The following is a 26,152-nucleotide window of genomic DNA, read 5'->3' as shown; positions in this document are numbered from 1 at the left end:
GAGGGTGTCGCGTGGTCAGGGCACGGAATCCTCACGGCCGTTAATCTCGGTTTTGTAGACCGGATATATGCATACGCATACATGTATAAGCAACACAGTCTTCGTTTTAACTTGACACATCACCATTTAGCCCATGCTTTCATGTGAATTCGCGTCCACACACACACAGAGCAGCACATGTAACCAAAATACGTAGCATCCATGAAATACACAGCGCTGCATAAAATAGAGCACAAGTAAATGGAATAGCATGATTTTTTTTTCCTTGGCACTACAGCCCCAGTGGGCCTAGGCCTACCTCCATGAACTTCTCCGTTCACTTCGGTTTTTCTAGATCTTACACATTCGGTAGGACTCCTTGGGCGGGTGATCAGCCCGTCGCAAGGCCTCTACCTGTACACAAACACAGAAAAACGCACACACACAAACTAAACATCCATGCCCTGAGTGGGATTCGAACCCACGATCCCGGCTTCCAAGCGAGCGAAGACAGTACATGCCTTAGACCGCTCGGCTACCGTGACCGGCATAGTATGATATACAATACATAATTGTACAAAATTTGAAATTACCATTATTAGGTATTAAATTATTTTAACTACGTATAACAAAAATTTTTAATAATAAACTTTCAGAAATACAGCCCTCCTGGGCTAACTAGTATTAGAGTACAATATAACAGTTTAAGCACATCATCATGTATACCTGAAGATGGCACTGTGTCACTGAAACATGTCGCTAATTACGTGAAAGCATGGACTAAGTGGTGATTCGGCTAATAATGTGCGAAGGTGCATCGGAAAACTATCGCGCACGCGCGAACACACACAAATGTAGCCTCATAAAGTCCGTTTTCAGGTAATTCATCACCCTCTCCGTCTTCCAAGCAGACGTTTTACAGTAGTTTTCGTACCAAAATTTTGTTTTTTGGCGCCACCATCCTAGCTGCATGTCCAGCCCACTGTAGCCTTCTACATATCACTATCCTAACAGGCTTAATACAAGGTGGCCTAGGTAAACAACGAAGTTTTATTATTGTGCATGTAATGATTTCGCTCGCTCGAACACAAGGGTCGTGGTTTCGAATCCCTCTCTAGGAATGGGTGTGTGTGTGCGCGTTTATTCTGTGTTTGTGTTGTCCTGTGAGTAGGAAGCGGCCTTGTGCCGGGCTGATCACTCGTCCAAGGAGTCCTACCGTCTGTGTAAAAAAAGATTAAGAAACTGAAGAAGAGGTCAGGGCCCAACAAAGACTGTACATCCATTGATGAATGAATGAAAAAGGTATGTAACGACACTGTCACCTGCGCAGACTATGGAGCATCAAACGGCAGGATGATTATGAATGATGAATTAAGATGGACGTGGAGGGAAGCAGTCATTAGTTTAGGGCACTTCCCAGCATTCGCCTGGGGGTACCGAGGAAAGCCAGTTTAAATCTCAATCAAAACAGTCGGTGTCCCGACCAGAGTTCGAGCCTGGAACCTCTCGAATGGACGTCAAAAGCACCACCGCCTCAGCCAACTTGTTCGGTATTCCTCTATAAATTATCCTAAATACAAGTTATTAACGGAAATGGAGCAATTATTGCCCCGTCATATCTTGAGTACAGTGTTTTCCTGAGTAGCCCTACTTTGTTTTCTAACCCTTACAGTTAGATCGTTTGTTTGCTGTAGAATCAGATACCAGGGATCATTAGAAGAATGTTTAACTAACGAACGGACAACCCGAATCATCCCCTCCAGATTGTACAGTCTGCATACTTGTTGCTACGTCATGACTATTGCATACTGTTCTGAAATGTTTTGCAATGATGTCATTGGTTCGTTTAGTTCCGTCACTGTTACGACATCCGACATGACGCACTTGTGAATAATACCCTTGCAAAAACAAAATTAGGGCCTAAACTTTGTTTTCTTTGGTCATTGTTTCATTCTTGTTCTTTTTTCTTTATATTTGTATTTATTTTTCTTTTTTATATGGGCCCCAGGTCCCTGTTGGGAATGGTCTACGGGTTCTTCTGTAAGTTTGTTTCAGCGGATGAAATACCTTAAAGAAACCTGATCAAAGCGCCAGTCGATGAGCCAATGCGTGAGGGCGTTTAAAACAGTGACCTGTTGCAATAATCTTGTCGTTTTGATTAATACCTCTCGTTAACAGTTTGCAAAAGAAAGGTCCAGGTGAGTGATCGGGGTCCTCCGCCCAAGTGAGAAATGCATTTCACATTATGAAGAAATGAATGGTGTATGTTACTTCGACGTGTCATTGTGAAGGCCATGCACTTAACGAAGTGTTAATCGAAAGCGGGAAGCTTGTATTGCAGCTATAGAAGACAGTAGAACAGTAACGTCGTTGCTGCATATTGACGTATTTACCTGTTAACGCAAGCCGTTCGTGAATGGAATACTTACGTTTCGAGGAAAGGGAGGTAGCGCGTGAGTCGGACATAACCTAAAAGGAAAGAGGAAGGAAGCTGGGCACGTGCTGAGAGGATGGAGATATCAACAACCGATATGGACGCTAGTACACTCTAGCGGTGTTCACTCCAACTGTTGAGTGAGGGCTCGCCAATGGTAGGTAATCTTGCATACCAGCGAAGGTCATAAGCGAAACAATATTATTACAGATTTCAAGTGGAGCAGCTTCTCAGTAAAAGTGTGTTCGTAGAGCGAACTACTCTAAGCGAGGGCGGTCGGCCCCAGAGTTACTTGTCATAACCGGTGCGTCCCCGCCCCGCTTCTCCGGGTGACGTCACCTTGGGACAGGATGAAGAAGTAGAGGAAGAGGAAGGAGATGCCAAAACAGAGGGTGAAGAAGCACAGGTGGTCATCGCGGCGCTGAGGAGGGGATGGGGTAGGGGGTTGCAGAGAATGAAGTGGGGGGGTTGTGAAAGGGGGCACCAAGTTGTTATAGTAAAAAAGAATGAATGGGAAGCCCCTCCCCTCTCATGTCGGAACCTCCCAGTGACGGGGCAGACATAGAGGAGAGAGAGTAAGCCTGATTGGCCAATCTGGGAAAAGCCCGACAATTGACAGCCAAGAGAGAGCAACATTCGTCATCTTGTAGTGTTCCCTCTTTCTGTCTCTCTCTGTGGTGTCCATAATCCACGTGGGATGGCAAGAAGATGGTGGTGGGGGTGAACTGGAGGTGGGGAGGGACTACCCAGTTTCAATAGTCACTCAGCTATACGAAATCTCGCGGGTCAACTTTTATAAATGTGGCGGGTAGCTAGTGCGAGCCGCAGTTGTGTGACTACGACAGAACGAGTGGACACAGGTATGACTTACGTGCAGACAATAGGAGCCTGTGCTCCCCGGCAATAACTGGTTTGTGTGTGCGTGCTGAGCGGACAGAACTCGGGACTTTTCATTAAGTGCCATATTTATTACTAATTTATTGATTAATTTATTGTATTTATATAAAGAATCAGTATTACTTCATACGTTCAGTGAGTAACTAAGAACAGCAGTGGCAATGACTGTAGGAAGAAACAGGCAGCTGCCCCACACTGAACAGACGCGAACTAGCTGCGACCACGCCTCCAAGATGACAACAGCGGAAGGACACGTGGTCGGCTTGTTGGACCGCGATCAAAGGACAGCATTATCGAGACCTAAGTTCGACGACATGCGAGCGGTGTTGGTGTCACAACCTTCATCCCTGTCGTGTGGCTGCGACAGTACCACACACAGTCGATATCCACAGTCCTTCCAACTTTCTAGAACAAGAAGTCTGTCGAAACACGGCCATAAAATCAAATGGCGTCTACTACGAAGAACGTTACACAGTAAGTAAGAAAGGTGCAGTTGGACTCTCTGCCGCCCAAGGACACATTTTTTCCGTTCTGTTATTCATTTCCATATTTAATATTATATGTACATACTGAAGAGTTCATCAGCATGGCAGTTCTCGAATGAAACTCACGTTGTTGGCGTTAAAGAATCTGGCGCCCCGTAAGTCGCACAATCATTGCAGATCAGTGATTTCAATATAATATGTGAAGCAGCTACACTATGGTGAGTGGGTTTGTTTTTGTGAGTCTAGGTAGTGAGTTCCGGTGTACTAGAAATTTATGAAACTACGTAATCCTTTCAGGGCACCGTATGCAAATGTATAAGGCAAAATAAGGAGCTAAGTTTCATAATGACAACGTGCCGTGGAGGGGATGGCGCACGTGGCCTCATCTTGCAAACGATTGGACTCTGCCCCGAGTAGCAGTTCTCAGTTACTTAACATAATACGCGTAAAGTGATATCCCTCATAGTTGCTGTAAACGTGGTCCCTATATTGGCCTAAGTTAGGTTCTGCGGTATAAAGGCGGCGCTTTTAACTGGTCGTGAAACGAAACAAAATCGGAAATTGAACAAGAGCGATGACGGAATCGTGGCTTCCGAGGAAAATGCCACCAAAGAAGACAGAGGTACTTCCACGTAGGCCCATTATCCCCGGTTTGTGACGTGTTAAAGAAACGCATCGATCATGTAAGGATTTCGTCGCCCACGAGAAGGGTTCCGCAGTTCCGAGCAAAGCCGCTGCTGCATTGCTGATGACCACACTTCTTACTTTTGCGGGAGCTTTGACTACCACATACTTTGCTCTCGTTATCTGTCGCTGCGGTGCATGCCCGACACGAAAACTTGCATAACTAACCTTGCCACCGGAACCACAGTGCTAATTGCAACCTTAATCACTGGTTACGGGGGCTCTGATTACCGACGACTGCATGGGGAAGCTATTGACCATCCGTTTGTTTGAATCACGCTAGACGCGTGCGGGGTAAAGAGGGAGGCAGGGAAGCAGGCCGCATTTTTGTGGACTGCAAGTTCCAAGAACGGGGACCGTAGCTGGGGATTTCTTCGCCGGATGAAATAGAATAACTGTAATTTTCACTGGTTATGAGGGATAAATCAATAAAGCGCATCAGTTGCCGCTTCTGGGACTCACAGTTCGATGTGTTTGTAATAAATGGACAGTGACACCCACAGTCACGATAGAATAACAATAATAGTCTAGGAAATGTTATCGATAAAACAACTTCACAGGAAAATTTTGAAGGATTAATTATGAATGGTTGCACTTCCGTGTTCCACGAACGTGCTAACCATGACCTGGCCCTTGTTATCTTCTGATACCTTAGGAACTTGAACTTGAACTTGAATCGGTAACGCATTTGTCCGTGAAGCTTCCAGAGAAGATCACGTGTTTTATAGTAACACTTGGAGAATGATTATGAACTCGTAATTCTGTAAATAGTAAAACGCAACTACTTCGATTTTAAAATATCACCAGTATACTCGTATGCGCAGACTCTTTGAACATTGATAAGAAAAATATACTGTACCGCATTTTTGCGCTGTTGCAACAGTGGGTCTTTGGTTGTAAACTGAAAATAAACATTTAGCAATTTATATTTTCTTAAGGAAAGTTGGGGGGAGTTATTTTACCATCAGCCAAGGAGCGAAAGAAATGGACCAACGCCTGCAGAAGTCGTTGCATTAGTCTTAACGAGCAGATTCGTGGTTTACTGTATTACATAATTACATTTTCAGAGAAAACCGTTATGCAATATAGCCGTAATTTTGTATTGATAATTTTAATAGCTTATCAACAAACATTAATTTTATTTGTAAGTAAATTCTACGAAACGATGAGTAAATGTTGAAACATTATTGTGAAGAAATACCGGCCGAACTTGCAGTATATTGTAATGTATACTGGAATCACGTTTTCGAATCCCTAGAGGCCCCCCCTATTACGCGTTTCTCTACTTTTTACTGTACGTAGAGGTGTTGCAACGGACTGAATGAAATGGAAATCTCGGCATCGTGAAGACAGCACTAGAAGGGGATCGAGAGACAGAAAAAGAAGACGTGAAACAAAGATATCTACTCGCGGATAATCGCGGTCTCAGTCAAAATGCCGCTCACGCTGTTAAAGAAGACGTGAAACAAAGATATCTACTCGCGGATAATCGCGGTCTCAGTCAAAATGCCGCTCACGCTGTTGACGGGCCGCGAGTGTGTTGAGATGCCGAATGCTGTGCCTGTCTGAGGCCAGGGGCAGTGCAGTGTCGCAGAACGAAGACTTGCCGAGTCCCAACGTGCCCCGTCTCAGCCGTCCATTACGTTGCTGGCCCGTTTGAACATGTGCTAACCCAAGTCAGTCACAAACCTGTATAAGACGCATTTAAATATTTCAATTTAGAATTCAATAAAGACTGTAATTATTTATTATCCTATGTGTATATTTCTTACTATTTTAATCATGAACCGGGATAGCGTAGTCGGTATAGCGACTGGCTACTGGCTGGGAGGGGTCGGAGTTCGAGTCCCGGTAAGGTCAAGAATTTTATTTTCTCCGCGTTATCCAGACCGGCTCTTGGGGCCATCCAGCCTCATATCCAATGGTTAACGGGGGATCTTTCCCCGGGGGGAAAGCGGCCGGGGCGTGAAGCTGACCACTCACCTTAAACTAGTGACGAGGTCAAGAAAATGTGTATCTATATACTCACTCCCCCACACGCCTTCATGGCGTAGTCCTTGCTCAGTTAAGCAGAGAAACAACTTTACTACTTTAATTCCGGCTAGCTGAGTCAGTATAGCTACGGGCAGGACGGCCGGGTTTCGATTCCCAGCAGGGGAAAGAAATCGTCCTCTTCACAGGATCCAGACCGACTCTAGGGCCAACCAAGCCTCTTATCCAATTCGTACAGGGGGCTTTTTCCCCGGGGGAAAGGGTAGGGTTGTGAAGCTGACCACTCATCACCATCTAGTACCGACGTGTAAAATAGTGGAGCTATACCTCCATACCCCATACGTCTTCGTGACGTGGTGATTAATTAATTAAGTACAGGGACAACTTTACCTTGTACCATTTACTGCTTTACTACACTGCGTAACTTTTCATTTCGTTACTTGTAGATGAAGGAAACAAACTTCACAGGGCGGAGACATTGCCCAGAAATCGTGTGACTTATTTGCGCCGTCACAAATCGTCACTTAGACTGCTCTTACATTTTAATATTATCCGCGCAGCCGTATTAGTGAAATGTCGAGTTAGACGCACTCTGTAACTAAGAGGAAGGCGCGATCCCAGTGGTACCCTCATGCACTCCAGGTTTGCTTCTTTAGAAGGCAGTGATCACTCTGGTGGGCAAGAAATTGTAGAGCCATGCACATTACGCGCCTTATAAGGGCCCATTTCACATGATCGCGCCACTGGTCCCTCTCCTGAGCCAGACGAATCCATTTCAGCCCTCACATTCTGTTTGTGTCAGATCTATTTTATATTATCCTTCCATTTACATCTAGGTCTCTTCACTGCCCACCTAACCAGCCGTGATTCAGTCTCTTTAATGTAACTTAATGTTTCTTGAAAAGTACCAATTCTTAAGCTTCACTCTGCATTTTTCTGCAGTTCACATGTTTCTTTCACTCTCTTGGGTCTTGCATTCAATCGATGAACTTAAGCAGAAGTATTTTCCCTTGAGGCATTTGTTGGCTTGAAATTATGTGACAGAAGTCCCTACTTGCTGCAGAGCTGCGACCGAGAGCAGTAAGGTGCTTACCTAAAATTTCCCTGGTGTGCCTGAGGTGAATTATGGAACGACTCGGCTAGAGTGTCGCAAGTTGTAAGCTAAGTAAGCACTACTCCATGAAGGGGCATGGGACAGTGGGTGGTTAGATCCACATTATCTTGACATCAGCACTAGCTGAAGGTGCGTGATCAGCTTCATGCCCCGGCCTCTTTTCTCCTGGGGAAAGAGACCCCGGTACCCATTTCACAGGAGGTTGGGTGGACCCAAGAGCCGGTCTGGACTACGTGGAGAAGAGAAAATTCTTGACCCTACCGGGAATCGAACTCCGACCCCTCGGTCGTCCAGCCCGTAGCCAGTCGCTATACCGACTGCGTTATCTCGGCAGGCTAAAGTGTCGTAGCCCACGAAAAACATACGGTTCAATTTTAAAATGTGTTCAGTGATTCGGACCGTCAGTGTGGAAACCAAGTAACTTCATGGAGCAGAGTCCTTGAGAAGCCGGCAGCAGCTAATTTAGTCAAGAAACTCATCCTCTTGTATAGAACCCGAACACTGATTTACGTCTTCACAAGAGTCCACTGCCGGGTGTTACCCAGAGTCCGAGGTCTTGTGTAACAGGTGATGACGTAGGCGGTAAGGGGTTGTTAACCCGATATCCAGTACCCAGGCTAGAGGGCCACTCTTTGTCGGCTCTGCGATACTGATTACTTCAACATACTCACGTGTATCCTCCATATCTCGAAGTCGTCCCCCGCCCTCACCCACAACTCGAGAGCTCGAATTTCCATTTCATTCATTAATGATTCTACAGCCCTTTATTGGGCACTGACCGCTTTTTCAGTTTCGTAATCCAATACACATTTGGTAGGACTCCTTGTATGGGGGATTAGCCTGTCGCAAGGCCGCTACATGCACACAGAACAATACAATCAATAAATGCCAACATCCATGCCTTGAGTGGGATTCGAAAACACGACCCCAGTGTTCGAACTGGCGGACAAAGTTCATGCCTTAGACCACGCGGCCACCGTGATCGGCATAGTCCAGAATAGTGATATTAATTTTCTGTTAAAGCGTTATATTGAAGATGATTTTTTTTTATTGCTAGTGGGGTGGCACTAAGTCCCTTGTACTGCGGCCACTTCTGGCCTATTGTACCAGCCCCAGAAGATAGGTGAGGGTGATTGTGGAGCAATTGGTGGAATGAAGATTGGCAGGGGAAACCTAAGTACTCGGAGAAAACCTGCCCCAGCGCCACTTTGTCCACCACAAATCCACTTGATCAGACCCGGGATCGAACCCGGGCCGCCGCTGTGGGAAGCCAGCGACTAACCGCTTGAGCTATGGCGCGGCCTAAATGAGCATATTACACTACATAAACTTCCCTCTTAGTTCACTGGTGTCGGTCTGTGACTTATTTCATAGACACTGCATAATGAACATATTTCGTTTAGTCCTAAGTTCTAAATAAGTCAGATTCCCCTTATTGTCATTTCTGCCACTATGTACGAATATTCATTCTTTATTTGACTGAACGTTAAATAAACCTGGAGCGGACCGATGAAGATCAAAGTTAAATGACTCGACATTTATCGTCGATTTTCGATGCGTTTCCGGGATGTGACATTGAGTTATGCGATGGATAGGTACAGACATTTCGGACGAATCTGCTGCCTCCATTTTTAAGGTACAAGAACAGGTTCCTCCGAAACGACGGTACAAATCTACCACATAGCATGACATCACATGCAAGAAGACAATTTACACTCTCCGTGATGAGTACCTCAGATGTCACTCCCATACATAATTTCATCGAAATCCAGTGAATAGTTTAGAAGAAGTATTCAGATGAACATAAAAACATAAGCTCCCTATTATGCATTCACTTCACGCACACAGTCAAAATTCAAATCTTAAAACAATTGAGCATTTTAACCACTGGAATCAAACTCACCACCTTCAGCATACGTCTCCTGATCACCTGGTCTACAAGCTAGTATTCTTGTCTTCGATAAAATTGCGGGCAATATAAATATTCAAGTGACGTATTTCATGACTTTATCGTGAAGTAGATACAAAGACAGGATGAGTGCAGTAACACATCTCCACATCCGCTATTAAAGTTGCCGATTCACGGCTTTTTTTTTTTTTAGGTCTGTGGGTGGTGGCTGCAGAACCTAAGAATTTATACATTCACACTATTCTTATATATAAAATACTTGGCGTGAGAATACGTTTCTTTATATTTTAAGATGTCAAATTTGTTTTACAAAATCTGGGCCCGACCTGAAAAAGTTGTTTATAGAGCCTTTATTTTAAAATCATATTTGTTATAATGACGAAAACTGCACAGAAAAAAAACGTAACTTGACTTTTTTATGGTTAAAGCTGACAGTTCGTTTCTGATGTATTATCGTGTGAAGTAATTCGTGTACCGACTCCCTGCTTCGTGCTTTCCTGCCTGCTTCTAGTGAAATTTCAGCTGTGACTAAGCGCCGCGACGTCATGTCTGGTAAGAGAGGTGGAAATAATCTGGAGACGTCGGCAGGGTGAGTCAAATAGTCACCGTGAAGCTTTTACCCACCCTTAGTATAATCACTCAGATGGCAAAGAAATTAACCGTTTATGGAACCCGAAGTTTCGTTGCCATATTCTTTAATAACCCATCCTTGGAGCCTACCAGAGCCAGCGTAATAAAGTCCACGTCTTCCAACCCTGTACCTTTAAACTCCATTTGAATATTATCTTCTCATCTACATGTTTTTTTCCCAAGTGGTCCCTTATTTTCAGGTATAGGTAAAGCTATCCCTGTAACACGCCGTGGAGGCCCATAGGGTTGTGAGACGTCGAGGCTCCAATATTTTCTCGAGACAGTTGGGTCACAGATGGCGGTGAGGCTGTTAGCCTTATTCGCTAGCCGCCATTTACCCCCACCTCCAGGAAGATTCCTGGTACTCATTTCTGTCAGAGGCTACGGCCATAGTGCGGCTGGAAGGATTAGGTAAATTGAAAAATGCAGTGGCCTCATTGGGAATTGAATCCGCGACCTTCCGGATTGTAGCACAGTGCCTCAACCAACTACGCTACCGCGTGCCCCATTTCCAGGTATTCCGTTTAGAATTTAGTAATGGAGCTCCTCACTGTGCAGCCGTTTCTTGCGTCCAAGTAATCGCAGCAGACTCTTCTCAGACACCCCCACTACACTTTCTCCCCTTAGTCCTTTGAAGCCCAGTGATTGTTACATGTACCACCTTCTATAACATACTAAAACCGCATTCTGGCCACACAGTGTATTTATGTTTTTCGTATGGCTCTCACAATAAACCCTGTTCGTTTCCCTAAACAGCATTAACCGGTCGATCTTTGTAGCGGAGACGTAATGTGTTTCCTATGAGGTAGGAACTGAACTTCTATTACATGTCAGAAGAAATTCACTCATTAAAGGGTTATGGGAAGATGGTTTAAAAAATTCTGTTTCATTCTAATGTCATCCTTAAGTCTCCTAAGTAGGCTCCTTCTGTCGGACTTTCTGACTAAGAATTTGTATCCATTTCTTATCTCCTGCATGCGTGCTACATGTCGCATGCATTTATCGTTGGTGCGCACAGTTTACTGGTATCAAATAATTCTGAATTTTATGATTATTGGTTCAATATTGCACTAAATACTCGAGTCTTTTCGCGTTATATTTCACGGAAAGTGATACCAAAAGAGTTAGAATGAATGACCAGTACATTTTTACCATCATCTGTATGGAATTCTGTTCGGGAAAGTGAGTTAGTCACCAATTAATATTATTTAAAATTGTCAAAATAGTTTAAGTATAATGAGTGCAACCAATTTACATTTACAACAAGCAGACATGCAGGTTAGGGCGTGACTTACCTGAGTAGCACAGGTAGACGTCTTGCTTCAGACAGGAACCTCAATGAATGACGCCGTATCCTTAGGCTGTCCATGAACCTGGAAAGAAGTTCGAAATGAGTGAAATCTACAAGCGTATGCCATAAAGTGTTTATCCCTTTGTTCAAACAAAAATTCTGCCGGGCTCATATGACGGAAATAAGGCGTTGCTTTGCCAGTCAGGGCCAGGTCATAAGAATTTCTCGTGGATTGGTTTCTGCGGAAATGTACAAGGGGTCGATTGCGTACGGTGCTGTCTGTTCCTCCAACCACTCACCAGGCACGAGAGACTACAAGCTACCTATCATGTAATCTGTAGTCCAGTCTATCAACCCCCCCCTCTCTCTCTGCTTTTGTCCGTCTGACTCTGTTTCTCTCTCTGCCTTTCCCTCATCTGTCTCTGTCTTTCCGTATGTCTTTGAATGTCTTTTTGTCTGTCAGGCTTTCTACCTATTTAACTGTTTACGGTACATCTGTTACACATTTTTGTCTGCCGTCTCTTTCTGTTTATCAATCCATCTATAAATAGATACTGTTGTGCATATAAAATGCAGTATACATTTTAACTATATTTTATTTTAATCTATTTTAGCTTTCATTTATTTGTTGTGATGTAAAAATCTAAGTTATTATTAAATAAATAAACTAATAAGTCTTAAAAATCTGTTTATATTTGGCTCTACGGCCCTTTGTCGGACCTCGGCCACTTTTTCAGTTTCTTAATGCTATTCACGGTCGGTAGGGCTCCTAGGACGGGGGATCAGCCTGTCGCAAGGCCGCTACCTAACACAATCACAGAATACACACACACAGACATCCATGCCTTGAGTGGGATTCGAACCCACGATCCCAGCGTTCAAGCGAGCGAAGGCAGTTCATGCATTAGACCGCGGGGACACTGTGATCAGCTTGTTTGTTTGTTTGTCTATAGACAAAGTATTCATACATAAAACAGATGTGTGTCTGTAATTTGCAAAATTAAAGTGATTTGTACATTTTTTTTTTTTAAATTCTATAATAGATAAATAATTAATGCATTTCTGAACATAAAGCAATTGCATGGCGAAGTGTTGAGCACGTCTATTCCTTCGTTAAACCGGTCTAACTCGAATGGTCATTCGATAAATTTACGTTATAGGCTATTAAGTTAACTGTCTGGGTGGTGATGCGCTGGCAGGTGGACGAACGGACGGACGGACGAGATAGGCCACCCGCCTTGCTGAAGAACTCTCACACAAAGCCTTTGCAAGTTCAAAACCTCCTGTGATTGTCTCATTTGTTGTGATGAAGGTCAAATACCTAGCATATTTCGCCGTTGCGACAAGTACGAAGCTCTGTGGAGCCCGCAGTCCACTGACCATGCAGGAGACTGCAGAGTGTCTGCTGCTTCAAGTCCCGACTTCCAAATCTTAATTCGTAAAAATGACAGGAAGATATGTTGTCACGTGCTGTTCCGATCTCAATTGCTCAGATGGAGGCACTGTACCAGGCTCTCGTCGCGAAGTTCACGGTTCAGTTCTCTTCGAGTCAAGAGTGCTGTTTGAGGGTTTTGTACTTTTATTTGTGGGGCACGCGGTAGCGTGGTTGGTTGAGGCACTATGCTACAAGGCGGAAGGTCGCGGGTTGGACTCCCGATGTTGCTGGATTTTTCAGCTGACCTAATCCTTCCAGTCGTACTATGGCCCTGGGGTCGTCTCGTCCTCTAGCAGAAATGAGTATCAGGAATCTTCCTGGAGGATAAAGGGCGGCCGGCGCTTAAGGCTGACAACCCCACCGCCATCTGTGAGCCGATTGTCTAGAGAATGGGTGAGCCTCGACGTCTTACAACATTGTGGGTCTCCACCGCCTGTTCCAGGGTAGCTTTATCTTTACGTTTTACTTCTATTTGTAGACTATTTAAAGACGCTGTCTGTAAATCAGACTATGTGACGTGAAATGGTTGGATGATCGGTGAATGCTGAATAGGTATGAATGTGGAAGGAAGCGGTCGTGTATTGATTTAAGGTACTGTCGACGTTAGTCTGGAGTTTCTAAAGACTTCCAACGAAGACCTGAGTCGAAGTAGTCGACATCTTGGCCGGGATTCGAATTTGGTACTTCCCCCATACAGATCCGAAGCGTTACCGTTTGAGCAGACTCGCTATGCCTAAGGGTTTCATAATGTTCTTCTGGGATAGCAAAAAATATTATGAAATTAATTTAATCTACACCTTGTTCTAAATTGGGCTTTGTGTTCCTATCAACCATCATATTTATTTTGTGACAGGCCTTGGCTATATAATATAAATTTCAGGTAGATCTGTTTGAAAATGAAGCGAGATATGAAGTATTGGAGATACATGTCGAGGAGCTACGAAGCTCACCTCGTATTGTCAGGATAGGTAATACATGGCGGGCAGGGACTGTAGGTCGAATGACAGGCAAAATGAACTTATAAAGATTTTCATCGAGGAAAAATCACTGGGCTGTCTTCGTTTTATATTTCTGAAGCAGGGTGCGAACGCACCCCCTCATCCTCTCTCCACGCGGAAAACCCTATGTATGGGAGTAGAGGATACGAAAACTTTAGGGAAGAATTTAATGCATTATTGGACAGTGTCCATCGTTTTGTTTCTTTATTTAAAAATAACGTTTCGGAGAATGGAAAGAAACGAAGGACTTGCAGATTGAACCGAACGCTACCTACAGGAAATACAAGGATTCACCCACGTGTCTCTGATGACTCATCCGAGCAGTGAGCCCAACCTGGACATTTCTCCCATCTGGACTCCAATTGTCGTAGCAGAAGTCAGAAAACTACAGCTCCGTCCAGTTTAAATTATGTTGAGATGTTGTGCTTTTATTTTGGCAACGCAGACATGTCTCATATGAGCCATGGTTTCATCTTCTGTTGGGTTCTATTTGGTATGCAGAAAATTTTCTGTTTGAATTTTAATCTTTGATATCTGTTGTGTCTGTATATCCATCTTTGTCTCATCTCTAATTTTATATTTTCTTATTAATATTTGTTTCTATTTTGATAGTGCTTTAATTTTACGGACTCTGTTCGTTAAATTATGCATGACCATAGGTGTTAAGCCTAATGTATGTGGAATTTTGTAATGTTTGTCTTAACTCCCTCTGGTGGTTTATGTTGTGTTTGGTTTATATATTCTGTCTTGTGTTTCGTCTCGTATCTGGAGATAGGTTCTAGTTCTGTCGATTAGGACCAACTGAGTGTACTTTACTCGTACTCGTATCTGAGGACAGAGACGGAGTCCAGTCTCCGAAACGATAAAAAAAAAACAGGCCGATAGATACTGTCCAGAAAGTCAATAATTGGTTTAATATACAGTCGTCGCAAATTTTAAGATATTTCTTAAAGGAAAGTTCTCATATGTAAGTTTTGAGGTTTTCACGGCGATGACAATGAAGAAAGTCGTCTTCTGGGTTTAGGCACCGTGTATTCTTCGTTTCGGCCGACGTTTCGGAGGAACGTAGCGCCTCCATCTTCAGAGCAGTTGAATGGCTTGGAATGCGGAGAGCAGTAGCTGTAGTGATAGGATGTGAAAGTCGCTGCTTATATATGAAGTAGGCACCCCCTGCCTACTTCATATATAAGCAGCGACTTTCACATCCTATCACTACAGCTACTGCTCTCCGCATTCCAAGCCATTCAACTGCTCTGAAGATGGAGGCGCTACGTTCCTCCGAAACGTCGGCCGAAACGAAGAATACACGGTGCCTAAACCCAGAAGACGACTTTCTTCGAAAGTTCTCATAGTTTTCTAGGTAATTCCACTTGAGACTGAAGTCTGTAGGAAAATGAGAGATTCTGTAAAAATCACTGCGTAATTCGACACTACATCAAGAACATTCCCTATTCAGTATAAGTAGTGTATGAAGCTCGGCTACTCTAGAAATTTGCAGAATTTTATAATCCTAAGGTTCAGTAATGTGTTCATAAGAACAAGCCGTGATCACCATCCGGAGCTGGATGGCTGAGTCCACATCCTTTCATGAAATTTCATTTTCATGCTATCTTCCATCTGCCCCCATGAATTATAATAAGTGATAAAAATAAATTTTTAACAGATTAGCGTATGATGAATTAAAGACTGCACTGCAATCGAAACTGCATTAAGTACCCCTTTGCACTTGTTCCTTCCTTTCACTGCCTGTGCATACGACCCTGCACATAGTCAACCTTCTTGTTTTTCTGTGCGTTTTCCGTCTTTCCTCATACATAATGTGAATCAAGATCTTTGTATTTGTCTTGAAAAATGAGTAGTAACAGGATCATCCACGTTATTTCTAATGAAGCATAAGAAGAAATATTTTTGATATGTGCACTTTTGATATAAATGTGGTAATCACCGCAGAGGAATGAAGGATAAGATCACATTAACAGGCAATTAATGGCTATTATTGCGGTAGGTCGACAAACACGTACTTAACTTCAAATAGATGCCGGTGTATTTCTGCGCGAACTATGATGACCAGTTGCATTTTGTGTTTTGTTTTTGCCTCTTTTAAACAAACCGCATCCACGCCGGGATGCTATGGTATTCCAGCACATAGTTCTCTCCTGAGTGCATCGGACACAATGAACCCTGCTCTTGACTAAACTTTGCCTACTACAGAAATCAACAGCGTCTCGATAATTTGTTCCCTTGAAATGTCTAGCAAATTTGCTGAAGATTCTGAGTTATATTAGGAGGTCCCCGGTTCGAATCTTGCCTGGCACACCAAGTATCCTGACTGAAAGTTTTCATTGTTTTCCGTAGTCTCACTAGGCAAATATCGTTTTCAAACACGGCAACTCCGCCTCCTTCTGTATGGTTACCAGTTCATTTTTACATCTCTCTCAAGGCTACTTTTCAGCATACGAGTATGAAACAGTCTGCTCCTAGGGTACAGCGTTTCAAAACAAAACTTGGCCCTATAATAAGAAGCCGATTGCAAACTGCAGACTGCTTCTGCCTGTCAGAACCAAAATTAAAATTTACTATTAACCTCTGCAATGTTTGGTGCTCGATTTTATATTGAACTCATCCGACCAATGGGATGTGGTTTCACCACTTGTCGGGTGTTACACCCAAGTTTACTGCTTCAGAAACAGTTATTAGACTAAGATGCACCACCTTCAGAGGTTTTACGTACGCTTAACACACTAGAACCACTGTGGTCACTATATGCACCACCCGCTTTAACATACTAAAACCCTGTACTCTGCCCACATAGTGTATTTGTATGTTTCGTATGTTTCTTACAGTAAACAGCGTTTGTTTTCCTAAACAGAATTAACCGGTTGATCTTTGTAGGGGAGACAGTAATGAGTTTCCTGTAAGGTACCTTTGCCGTTGTTGTGTACAACTGTTTGGTGCTCATCCAAAGTATGCACATTAAAAATGTGTAAAAGGAAACGTGTAAGCTTTTCTTTTTCAAATAAAGCAACAGCCAGATAGGGACTAACGTTAGGGTTCGCGTATTTAATGACGCACTGGCTAGAAGTCAGTTTGCATCCGGAAGGTCCTGCGACCGGCCAACTCGATGAAGGTTTTCCGTGGTTTTCCTCGATCCTAGAGCAAATGCTGAGTTGATACCCTGATTCCACGTTGCACTGCATGCTTCACATGCTGCCTTCGTGAGATGCTGAGGCTCCCACATTTTTTAGACAATCGGCTCATACACGGCGGTGAGGTTGTCAGCCTTATGCGCCGGCCGCCCTTTATCCCCCGAGAATATTCTTGGTACTCGTTTCTGTTGGAGGCTGAGTCAACCCCACGGTCATAGTGTGGCTGGAAGGATTAGGTCAACTGAAAGCTGCGGTCCTATTGGTAATGTAAAAATTTCGCCCTAATGTAGCCCTCCCAATGTTAGATCAAATTTCATTAATGCAGCCCTTCAAATGTCATAAAATTAATTCCGATCATATTCATTAACTCTACCAGGACAAGAGGGCTCTGCCTGGGAACCTTCAAAACCGAAAATGTAGTTTCTTGGGAGGTAGTGAGAGACAATATATTTTGCGGGGGGGGCAAAATGTAGTCCCCCCCCCCCCCCATTCTTTAAAGATAAACGCTACACTGTAGTGCACGGATTCAGAAGATTGTCGTGTTCTTTTATATAAATGTTGCTCAGTTCGTCATGAAAACTGTCTTTACTCCTAAAGGCAATTGTTCGGAAGGTGTTAACATTGCAGTTCCTTACACACGAGGCTGGCTATTAATATAGAAATAACACCATTCTTTATTTTGCAGCGGTTTCTGTTACTTGTTCGAGTATGCATTAGTCTAGCAAGCAGGTTTCCTTCTTCCTGTCGGGGAATGTTGGGACTCACGGTGTCATAAAATGAAATGGATTTTCGTAAGTGGAAATCAGAAAGTACCAGAAACTTAACTCATTTAAGTAATAGAATAATCAAGACTAGTGTCATAATATAGAGTGTATTATTATCCGTGTTCATATTTCCAAACGAAGCACTGCATTTTATAATCTTGTATGTTAAGCAATGTAACAGATTTCTTGGAACACATCAATAGAATTATATTATTTGTTGTGTCATTCAGTAATCAGAACAATGCAGTGTAAGCTAGCACGGACTCATTCTGCAAGTTAGTAGGACAAAGAGGTATGAAAGATGTTGCATTGCTTAAATAAGCTTTATGAAGATGTATCCTACATTGGTAAAGCATCAGGTTCTTAATATAGAACAAGGAAACACTGATGCACGGTACAGTATTCCTCTTAAGCAACATTCTGAACTTCATTCTTTCCCCTTTAACTGAGTCATCTGATGTTTGCATATGGATCTCTGTGATAAGATTATATGTACAGATATGTTAGGTAATGTTTATTATTATTCAGTCGACGCAATTCTGGTGTAAACGCATCATCCGTTTGCATGTACTACATGTTTCGGCCTATTGCGGCCATCAGGTACACCCTTCCTCTGTATGCTATACCTCCCTACAATGGTCAGTGTTTACACATTGGGAGTGTATTGTACAGCTATATTGTTTATGTATTGCTCGTATGTTATAAAACGTATTAGAACTAAAATTTAAATTTTAAAGAAATATTAACATTCTGGTTGGAATTAAAATCGCGTTATTGGGTTGCAAGGTATGTATTTCTCCTTTTGCTTTACGTTTTGATGTCCCTTTTGTGTTGACAAATGTTTTGGTGATTTTTATCGTGGGAGTCTTTCTATGATCTTATGTTGATGCTGTGGTTGTATGTTGGTGTACGGGTGTAAGATGTCCGTAGGCCAACATATAACCACAACATCAACAACAGATCACAGGAAGAATCCCACGAAAAGAAAACAACGCGCATTGGCGAACATCACCTAAATATCTGGCAACAAAGAAAAGTGGGCACGACAGCATAAAGCAAAAATAGACATACATACCTTTCAACACATAACTTTTAATTCCGATTAGAATATGTTACAATATTTAAAAAAATTTAAATTTTAATATTTAATAAATTCTATGACAAGGGCAATACATAAACAATATAAACGCACTCCCAATGTGTAAACACTGGCTAATGTAGGGTGGTGTAGCTGATGGAAGGAAGGAGTATTGTAATAGCTCTGTGTACCTGATGATGGCCGCAATAGGCCGAAACGTGTAGTACGTGCAAACGCATGGTGCTTTTATACCAGAATTGCGTCGACTGAATAATAATAAATATTGTCTAACACACAATATGTGCGTAATATTTATGATATGTTAGATATTTAAAGTTACAGGTTATAACTCTGAAGGAATAGAATTCCTTCTTCAGAATCTTACTGACTGGCTGCTTATAATGTACGAATATATGTGTGTTACTACATAAATTATGGACACGAATATGACAAGACAGTAACTGGCTGAGTTCCATGAAACCTATATAAACAACTTAATATCGTAACCTTAATTCCAGGTTAAAGGAGGTGGTACATATATTAACCACTAGGCTTTAAAATTTTAATATAGCCCTAATTTTGTGGCATAAATTCCTCTTTAAATTGCATTTTTACATTAGTGTATAGGAAGCTAATAACTTGTATTTTCTTACAGTTCACTTCGTTATGTTACATTACGTTTGCCCTTGGTCAGTAAGAACCGTCCTTTTCCGCTTGGCTGATCTTACATACTGGAAGCAAGTAGCTGCTTTTTAATTCACTTATCAGTACCATTATGACCGCGTGAGAATTTCTGAAGAGAGTAGAGCACCGTTGGTATCAGTGTAGGATGCTGAATACTATATGACAAAGCTTTGAAAAGTTCAAGGATGTGTAATTTTTATTGCTGAATTTATTTAAAAAAAAACTAGGAGGTAAAACTGCACACATCGGGGTAAATATATTTTAATTTGTCTGCGGTAACTGATAAACAGTTCGCAAGTTAGCATTAGGAACTTATGTGCTGGGTGACTCACAGTAACCTTAACTTCTATAGTGGGATTCGAATAGGATGGCGGATGGCTGTTACGTGGGCAGCAGAAAGGGTTTTCGCGTGGTGATAGTTCAGGCAGTCCGCGTCAGTCACTCTCCAATCTCACAATATACAATTTCACGTTTTCTTGTAACCTCTGCTGTAAAATCAGCGCTGTGTTTTATTTGATTTTGTTTATTGTCGTGTTGTTATGCTTTTGAAGAGTACAAAAGTGTTTTATTTTGCATTGACAAGCTAGATATTTGGTTCGTTAATTGTTATTTATGTATATTTACTCTTTCCTATGCACGGTGTTGCCAGTTCACAAGAACAAACTGCTTATCCATAGCACCGCTGTGCATGACAGAAAGTTCAATCGGAAAATCTCGTAACATGACCACTTTGTAGCTCTCTCTCTCTCTCCCTCCCTCTCTATCTTTTTTTTTTTTTGCGTCACGAGCAAGATTCAAGAAGCCAAACTACGAGTTTCCTAGGGATGCATTTTGGAATAATAAAAAGTAAAGTTCCTGGTCATAGTTAAGCATCACACAGTGAAGGCGTATGTGATATGGAGGGGCAGCTCCCTGTTTTCAACCTTGGCAGAAGATGGAGGCCGTCATCTTTACGCCTCGGCCTCTTTGTCCTCAGGGGAGAGATTCCCCGGTGCCTACTATACTGGAGGTTAAATAGGCCCAGAGCCCATCTGGACATGGCGATGGAGAGATCTCCCAGGCAGAAATCGAACACAGAATATCCGATCGTCTAGTCCATAGCCTAATCTCCGAAATGAGCCATGGTGGGATATAAATTGGCTAGTTTTAGTAGACCACGACCGCTTCCCACATCTTTTCGAATTATCATTTGCAGTCGGCCTCCCATTCTCGTGTAGGCCCTAACCTATGCAGCTGAGAAACGTTCGTTAAATAAACTTAGAAACAAGAAGCAAACTCGAAAGTAGTAATATGTATGTTGGAGACTAGCCTGATAGAAATATCAGAACATTAAATTTCACTGGTTCCATTGACTTCAGCTGATTTTGAAACCAAAACTCAGTTCGGATTTATGAGTTAGTGGAATTTTTTTTATCGTATGGTATTCCGAAAAATAACATTTCGGGTATTGGATGTATTTCCACCCGCTGGTGAAAAGGCCTTTGCTCGTTTGAGTACGTTAGAAAGAAATAAATTCAATCATCACTAGAATACTCGTAGATGCCTCTCCACATTTTCACTTGAGGACGGAAACAAATCCAGTTTCCGAAATGTATTCTTTCGGCATATTAGACGATGGATAACTCGTTAACCTAAGGTGTAATGTACCATATTGAAAGCCCTAAAAATTGACAGAAATCATTCATACAGTGTGTCCTAAAAGGAAAGGTCATTATTCTGGGAGGTCATAGTATCGGCCATTCTAAGCAAAGAAGTAAATACACATACACACGTGTCCTATTGCGAACGGTTTCCGAGATAGAGCTATTTTTACTGTACAGTTCCAAAATTGTTGATAAAGAGATATTACATACTGTTTCTAATACGGGTGTTTACTGTTCAAGTGACAAAGATGGTACAGTTGACCTAATATGATATATTTTCGAAAATTTCACTGTCAACATCAATGCATTTTGCAACTTGTGTGAGGACATGGCGTGTTGATCGTCTGAACAATGTACTATACCGTGAAATGGCTCTATCTCGGAAACCATTCGGAATAGGACACATGTGCATATATACTCTTTTTGTTTAGAATGATCGATGCTATAACCTCCCAGAATACTGACCTTTCCACCTGGGACATTCTGTATAGAGCAAAAGCCGATGATGTCCACACTTGCCAACACCGCGTTACGCGCTCACAAAAGTCAGCTGAGGTAGCAAACAGAAAGTCTGAGCTCTTATTGAACTTCTCAGGAAATTGTGATTTATTCTTAAACGACAACAACAACAGAGGTAGGCTAATGGCTTTCCCATTCTCCACGCGCCAGGATTTTAACGGCGGTAGTTATAAAATTATTGCTGATGGTTTTCGTGTTTTCCTTATATCCCCCTTTCTACAGTGGGTTGTCCATTGGTTTATCATGCAAAATAACAGATCCATTATTGGCATCGTAAAATGCGTGCGGTCTTGGAGCTGGATCTGCGGTCAACGTGGTAGATACACGTAATTATCCCGTCCCTGGCGACTCAGCGCAAGAGTGACATAACACAACCATGGCAATTCAGGTTTACAACAGAAAGATAATCAGTATTATTGGTTCAGTGAATTACAGTAAATCCTCGATTTAAGGGATCCAGATTTAACGGACAAAATTCTTCTCTACTTCCCCGTTATTCTGCGGTTGATCGACTAATCTGATCCTGAATTTGAGCCGTATCACTTTCACTTCCAGATGTCAGAGAGAGTATTGTTCGGAAGCATCAAACTTCCTGAAATCGGATGCTCTCTTGAAGACAATTAGCCGACCAAAACCTGTGTCACTTCAGCCTAGCACCTCAGCAAATGACGTTAATCTGTCGCCCAGACTGAAAATGGAGCATGGAAAAGGAGTAAAGCGATTTCTCTTCGGAATATACTACATAATGTTCTTTTGTCAAAAGAGAGACAAGTAGTTTATTGTTATTTCTTACTATTTTCTAATGCATGATTACTAACTTCGCCGACAAGCGGTGATCGCTCGGTCGGTATAGTTTGCTTGTGGATTCAGGCCACGGGGTTTTCTTTTCGTTTTTGATATGTAATAGCGAAATTTGTCGTTTTTCGAGTAAATAAGGATTGCATAAAAAGTAAAGTCCCTGTGCTTAGCCAATTAAGCATTACGCCATGTTACATACTTTCCAGTTCACCGTTGCACACGCACTAGGATTCTCTGTCTTCCACTAGTCATCTCCTAGCAAAGGATCTCCACACAAACTGTCACTTCAAATCACTACAAATATTATACATAATTAAAGTCTTCAAATCACACTTTAAATCTTCACAGATCTTCTACGAACTTCTCGTTGCTGTTAGTTAAACACACTCAGATACTCCCCAATACTCCCAAATACTGAAATCTGCTCTGTCTCTAACTGTCGTTATGTAAATACTCGTAGACTTGAAAGGATTGTGACGATGGTGTATGCTGTACAGGACTATTGGGCTTATTTTGGACTCCTATATACCAGACGATGGATAGAGTCCAAAATAAGTCAAAGTCAGTCACATTGAGACTGATGGCCAGTCAGTCTGTCTTGGTGTCGAGCCCCGGCTGGGGCTCATGACCAGATTTCTTTTTCCTTATATGAAAGTTACTGTCCTGTCCATTTGGGGCGCCCTCTCTGACGAGAGGTCGGGTCTGTCATTTGTCAGTCATAGTCCGTATTAGTAAGTCCATTGTCAGTATTTACTTATATTTACAAATTTAATCTTAATTCCTATTTCTATGTACAATATATACAAAGCCTCTGTCAGTCCAGGCTCAGTACAGCAGATCATGCCCTATCATTAATAGTTCCTGCTACAACAGCAGTCTAGTTACTTGAACGGTCGTATGCCTGACCGCCGCCAAGTTTAAGCCTCTTATACTTTCTGTGTCGTGTTTCTCCTTGTCCAATATTGCGAACATTTTCGTTATCATGATTTTGTATGACTTCCGCTTGTTGCCTGCATAATTTTTTATATAATCATATACGTACGGAATTTTGAAAGCCATGTGTAAATCGCGAACCAGTGTGTGCCTTGGAAAATTGCCAATGGTGCGGAGAACCTTGTTTTGTAGGCGCTGCAATTTCAATAGACGGGTATCTGCCGCGAATCCAAAATAAGCCTAATAGCTCTGTCGTTATATAGTTTCCGCAATGACCACGCAGAAAACAGCCTATACTGTTGGAACGTGTTTACCGAGCGATTGCATAGCAACGGTCCAGGCACGGACTCCATATAAAACGCTGCACTCCCATTGGTGCCTTTCGTGTATACGGTCGCGAGGTGCTTAACGGTCCGTTACTTAGCAACGCTGTGTCCATCCACGTTACAATATGATCTCTCCTTTAAGGTAAACATGGGTTGAAGGCGTTTGAGAACGAAGTTCGAAGGACATGTGGGAGCCACCCACATTAAATCAAACGCTAGCCAGTTAACGCGGGCCACGGCAGTTACAACGCCCACTGGTTCATTCACCTCCTAGCGATAACGTACCTCCGACACGCTAGTCGCGAATCACAGTCTAAGAACCATCCGTTGCTAAGCAACGGCCGGGCAAAGACGTTTCAGCGGAGACAGATTCTGTGGTAAACAGCCATTTACTAGGTAAAGCCTACAACAATACATGAGAACAGTAGACTTCTATTTTTAGGCAATGTTTCCTGTACGCGGAAGATACAGCGAGAAAGAGACGCCGAGAAGACAGTACAGAATTGGAGGAATTTATATAGTCCAAAGCGCTACTAAGCAACGACTAACGAATGCACAACAGACTGGAATATTGGGAGTGTGTTCTAGTTGTTGTAAGAAGCTTGTCTGTATATTTATCTTGGCAACAGTAAATATTATAGAAGTTTATTATGTGGTTGTCTCCTCAAGCATCGATAATCCTAGACTTAACAGTGACGAAGTAATGGGAGGATGAAGCAAATTGCGTAATGAGTAGATGTATTAATTTTTACTTTTCACCAACTGTTAATCATATGATAGATAAATTCAAACAAAACGAGATGACCGAAACATGAGGTTAAAAATGCTTACAAAATTTTAGTCGGAAACCCTACAGGGAAGAGGTTCGCTTGGAAGACCTAGACATGGAAGTATCGCCTAGATTCGACTACCTTAGGATAGGTTACATTGGAAGGCTGCTTTGAAGACACTAATGAATCACCGGAAATTTCTTGACCAGCGGAGCGACTGTCAGCTTCTTAAGTCTGCGCCTTTCTTCTAGTAATGGGGAGACTGTCGACGCGCCTATGTGCAAACCATCTCTGACGTTTGCATTTGCTGTCAGACCACACGGTCTGTGTTTCACAACTGACCCGTCACGCTTCGGACGGCTGATGCCTGCTTAATTCAAGCTGATTACCTGTGACGTCTTTATTTATTGCTTCTTGCTTCACGGCGCTTTCAGCACCGACATGACATGACATGACTGATGAATGTGAAAGGATTCGGAAGGAAAGGGGCATGGTCTAATTACGGTACTATCCCGCGATTTCCCTGCAGGCGTTGAATAAAACCGCAGGAACCCTCAGTGAGGATAGCAAGTGTCCCGGCTGAGACTAGGAACAGAGTACTTTCCCAATTCAACCCTAGGGCTCTGCCGCTACGTCTACATGCTCCATTTTTAACTTTTTTCAAATTTTTATATTTTGTACGTTAACCGTTACGTAATACGTACATTACAAGATCAACATGCAGCAGAGATCATTTCGAGAAGCTGATAGCCATTCAAATTCCCCACCTTATATGGAATCCGAAGATTGGTAACAGTACACAGCAGCTCCGATCTGAGTTAGTCAAATTTACACATTAACACTGCAATTCAATATGATTCGTGTTAATATTGTGACATGACGGCAGAAAGCAGGAATAATATAACAAGAAGAGGCGGCCTTTGTTAGGGAGCTGCGCGGTAAACACGTTTCCTCTGCAGCGAATGAATACGTTTCCGTGGCAACGAATGAATGCGAAACAATAGAGATACTGTTGGAGACAGTGTTTCCTATGAAGTGTCGCATTCGAAGATGGCAAGAAAGGAATTAAGACTTTATTTGTGACGAACATTTACATTTTTATTTATATAGATTTGAAGTTACAGTGAGACTGTTGCACGTAGTGGTTACTAGAGAGCATCACGGTCACTTGTAATTACGAATCATAAACGTTCAGCATCGCCGATGCACCAGAGAAGAAGGAAAATGCATGACAGAAATCGGTTACAATTTCTTTTACTCGGTACTGAATTATTTTCATTTTTAATTATTAGTACAGTCGTCCATTAAGGACATGTAACATTTTCTGATGATGATTTCACAATAACCTAGGCTATACACATCGTAAAGTACTGTAATAATTTTATATAATAATTATATACAAGAAAGCAGTCTTTTGGGATTTGGCACCGTGTATAAGTGGTGTTAACCGACGTTTCGGAGGAACGTATCGCCTCCATCTTCAGGGTAGAAGAACATATAAGAATTCTGCAAGCGACGAGACCCTGAGAACCGGTAATAGCTTTTACCGGTTCTCACGGTCTCGTCGCTTGCAGAATACGTTCCTCCGAAACGTCGGTTAACACCACTTATACACGGTGCCAAATCCCAAAAGACTGCTTTCT

General features: G+C 42.4%; 1 protein-coding gene across 3 annotated transcripts in view; it reads left to right on the top strand.

Annotated features, from left to right (window-relative positions):
* The window catches only part of LOC111864610, a 219,445-nt gene that overhangs the window by 142,703 nt on the left and 50,590 nt on the right, over positions 1–26,152 (top strand). Inside the window, exon 1 of one of the 3 annotated variants that reach the window (XM_033751494.1) lies at positions 25,725–25,770. The exons of the other annotated variants lie outside the window; for them this stretch is intronic. Within the exon in view, the coding sequence (XP_033607385.1) occupies positions 25,734–25,770 (37 nt within the window). The 5' untranslated portion in view covers positions 25,725–25,733. Of the gene's footprint in view, positions 1–25,724; positions 25,771–26,152 lie in introns of those variants that run through there. 3 annotated transcript variants of the gene reach the window in all.

Source organism: Cryptotermes secundus, unplaced genomic scaffold, assembly GCF_002891405.2.
Source record: "Cryptotermes secundus unplaced genomic scaffold, Csec_1.0 scaffold7, whole genome shotgun sequence".
Classification (NCBI taxonomy): Eukaryota; Metazoa; Arthropoda; class Insecta; order Blattodea; family Kalotermitidae; genus Cryptotermes; species Cryptotermes secundus.
The sequence above is the reverse complement of the archived record's forward strand: the minus strand, read 5'-3'. Positions and strand labels throughout refer to the sequence as shown.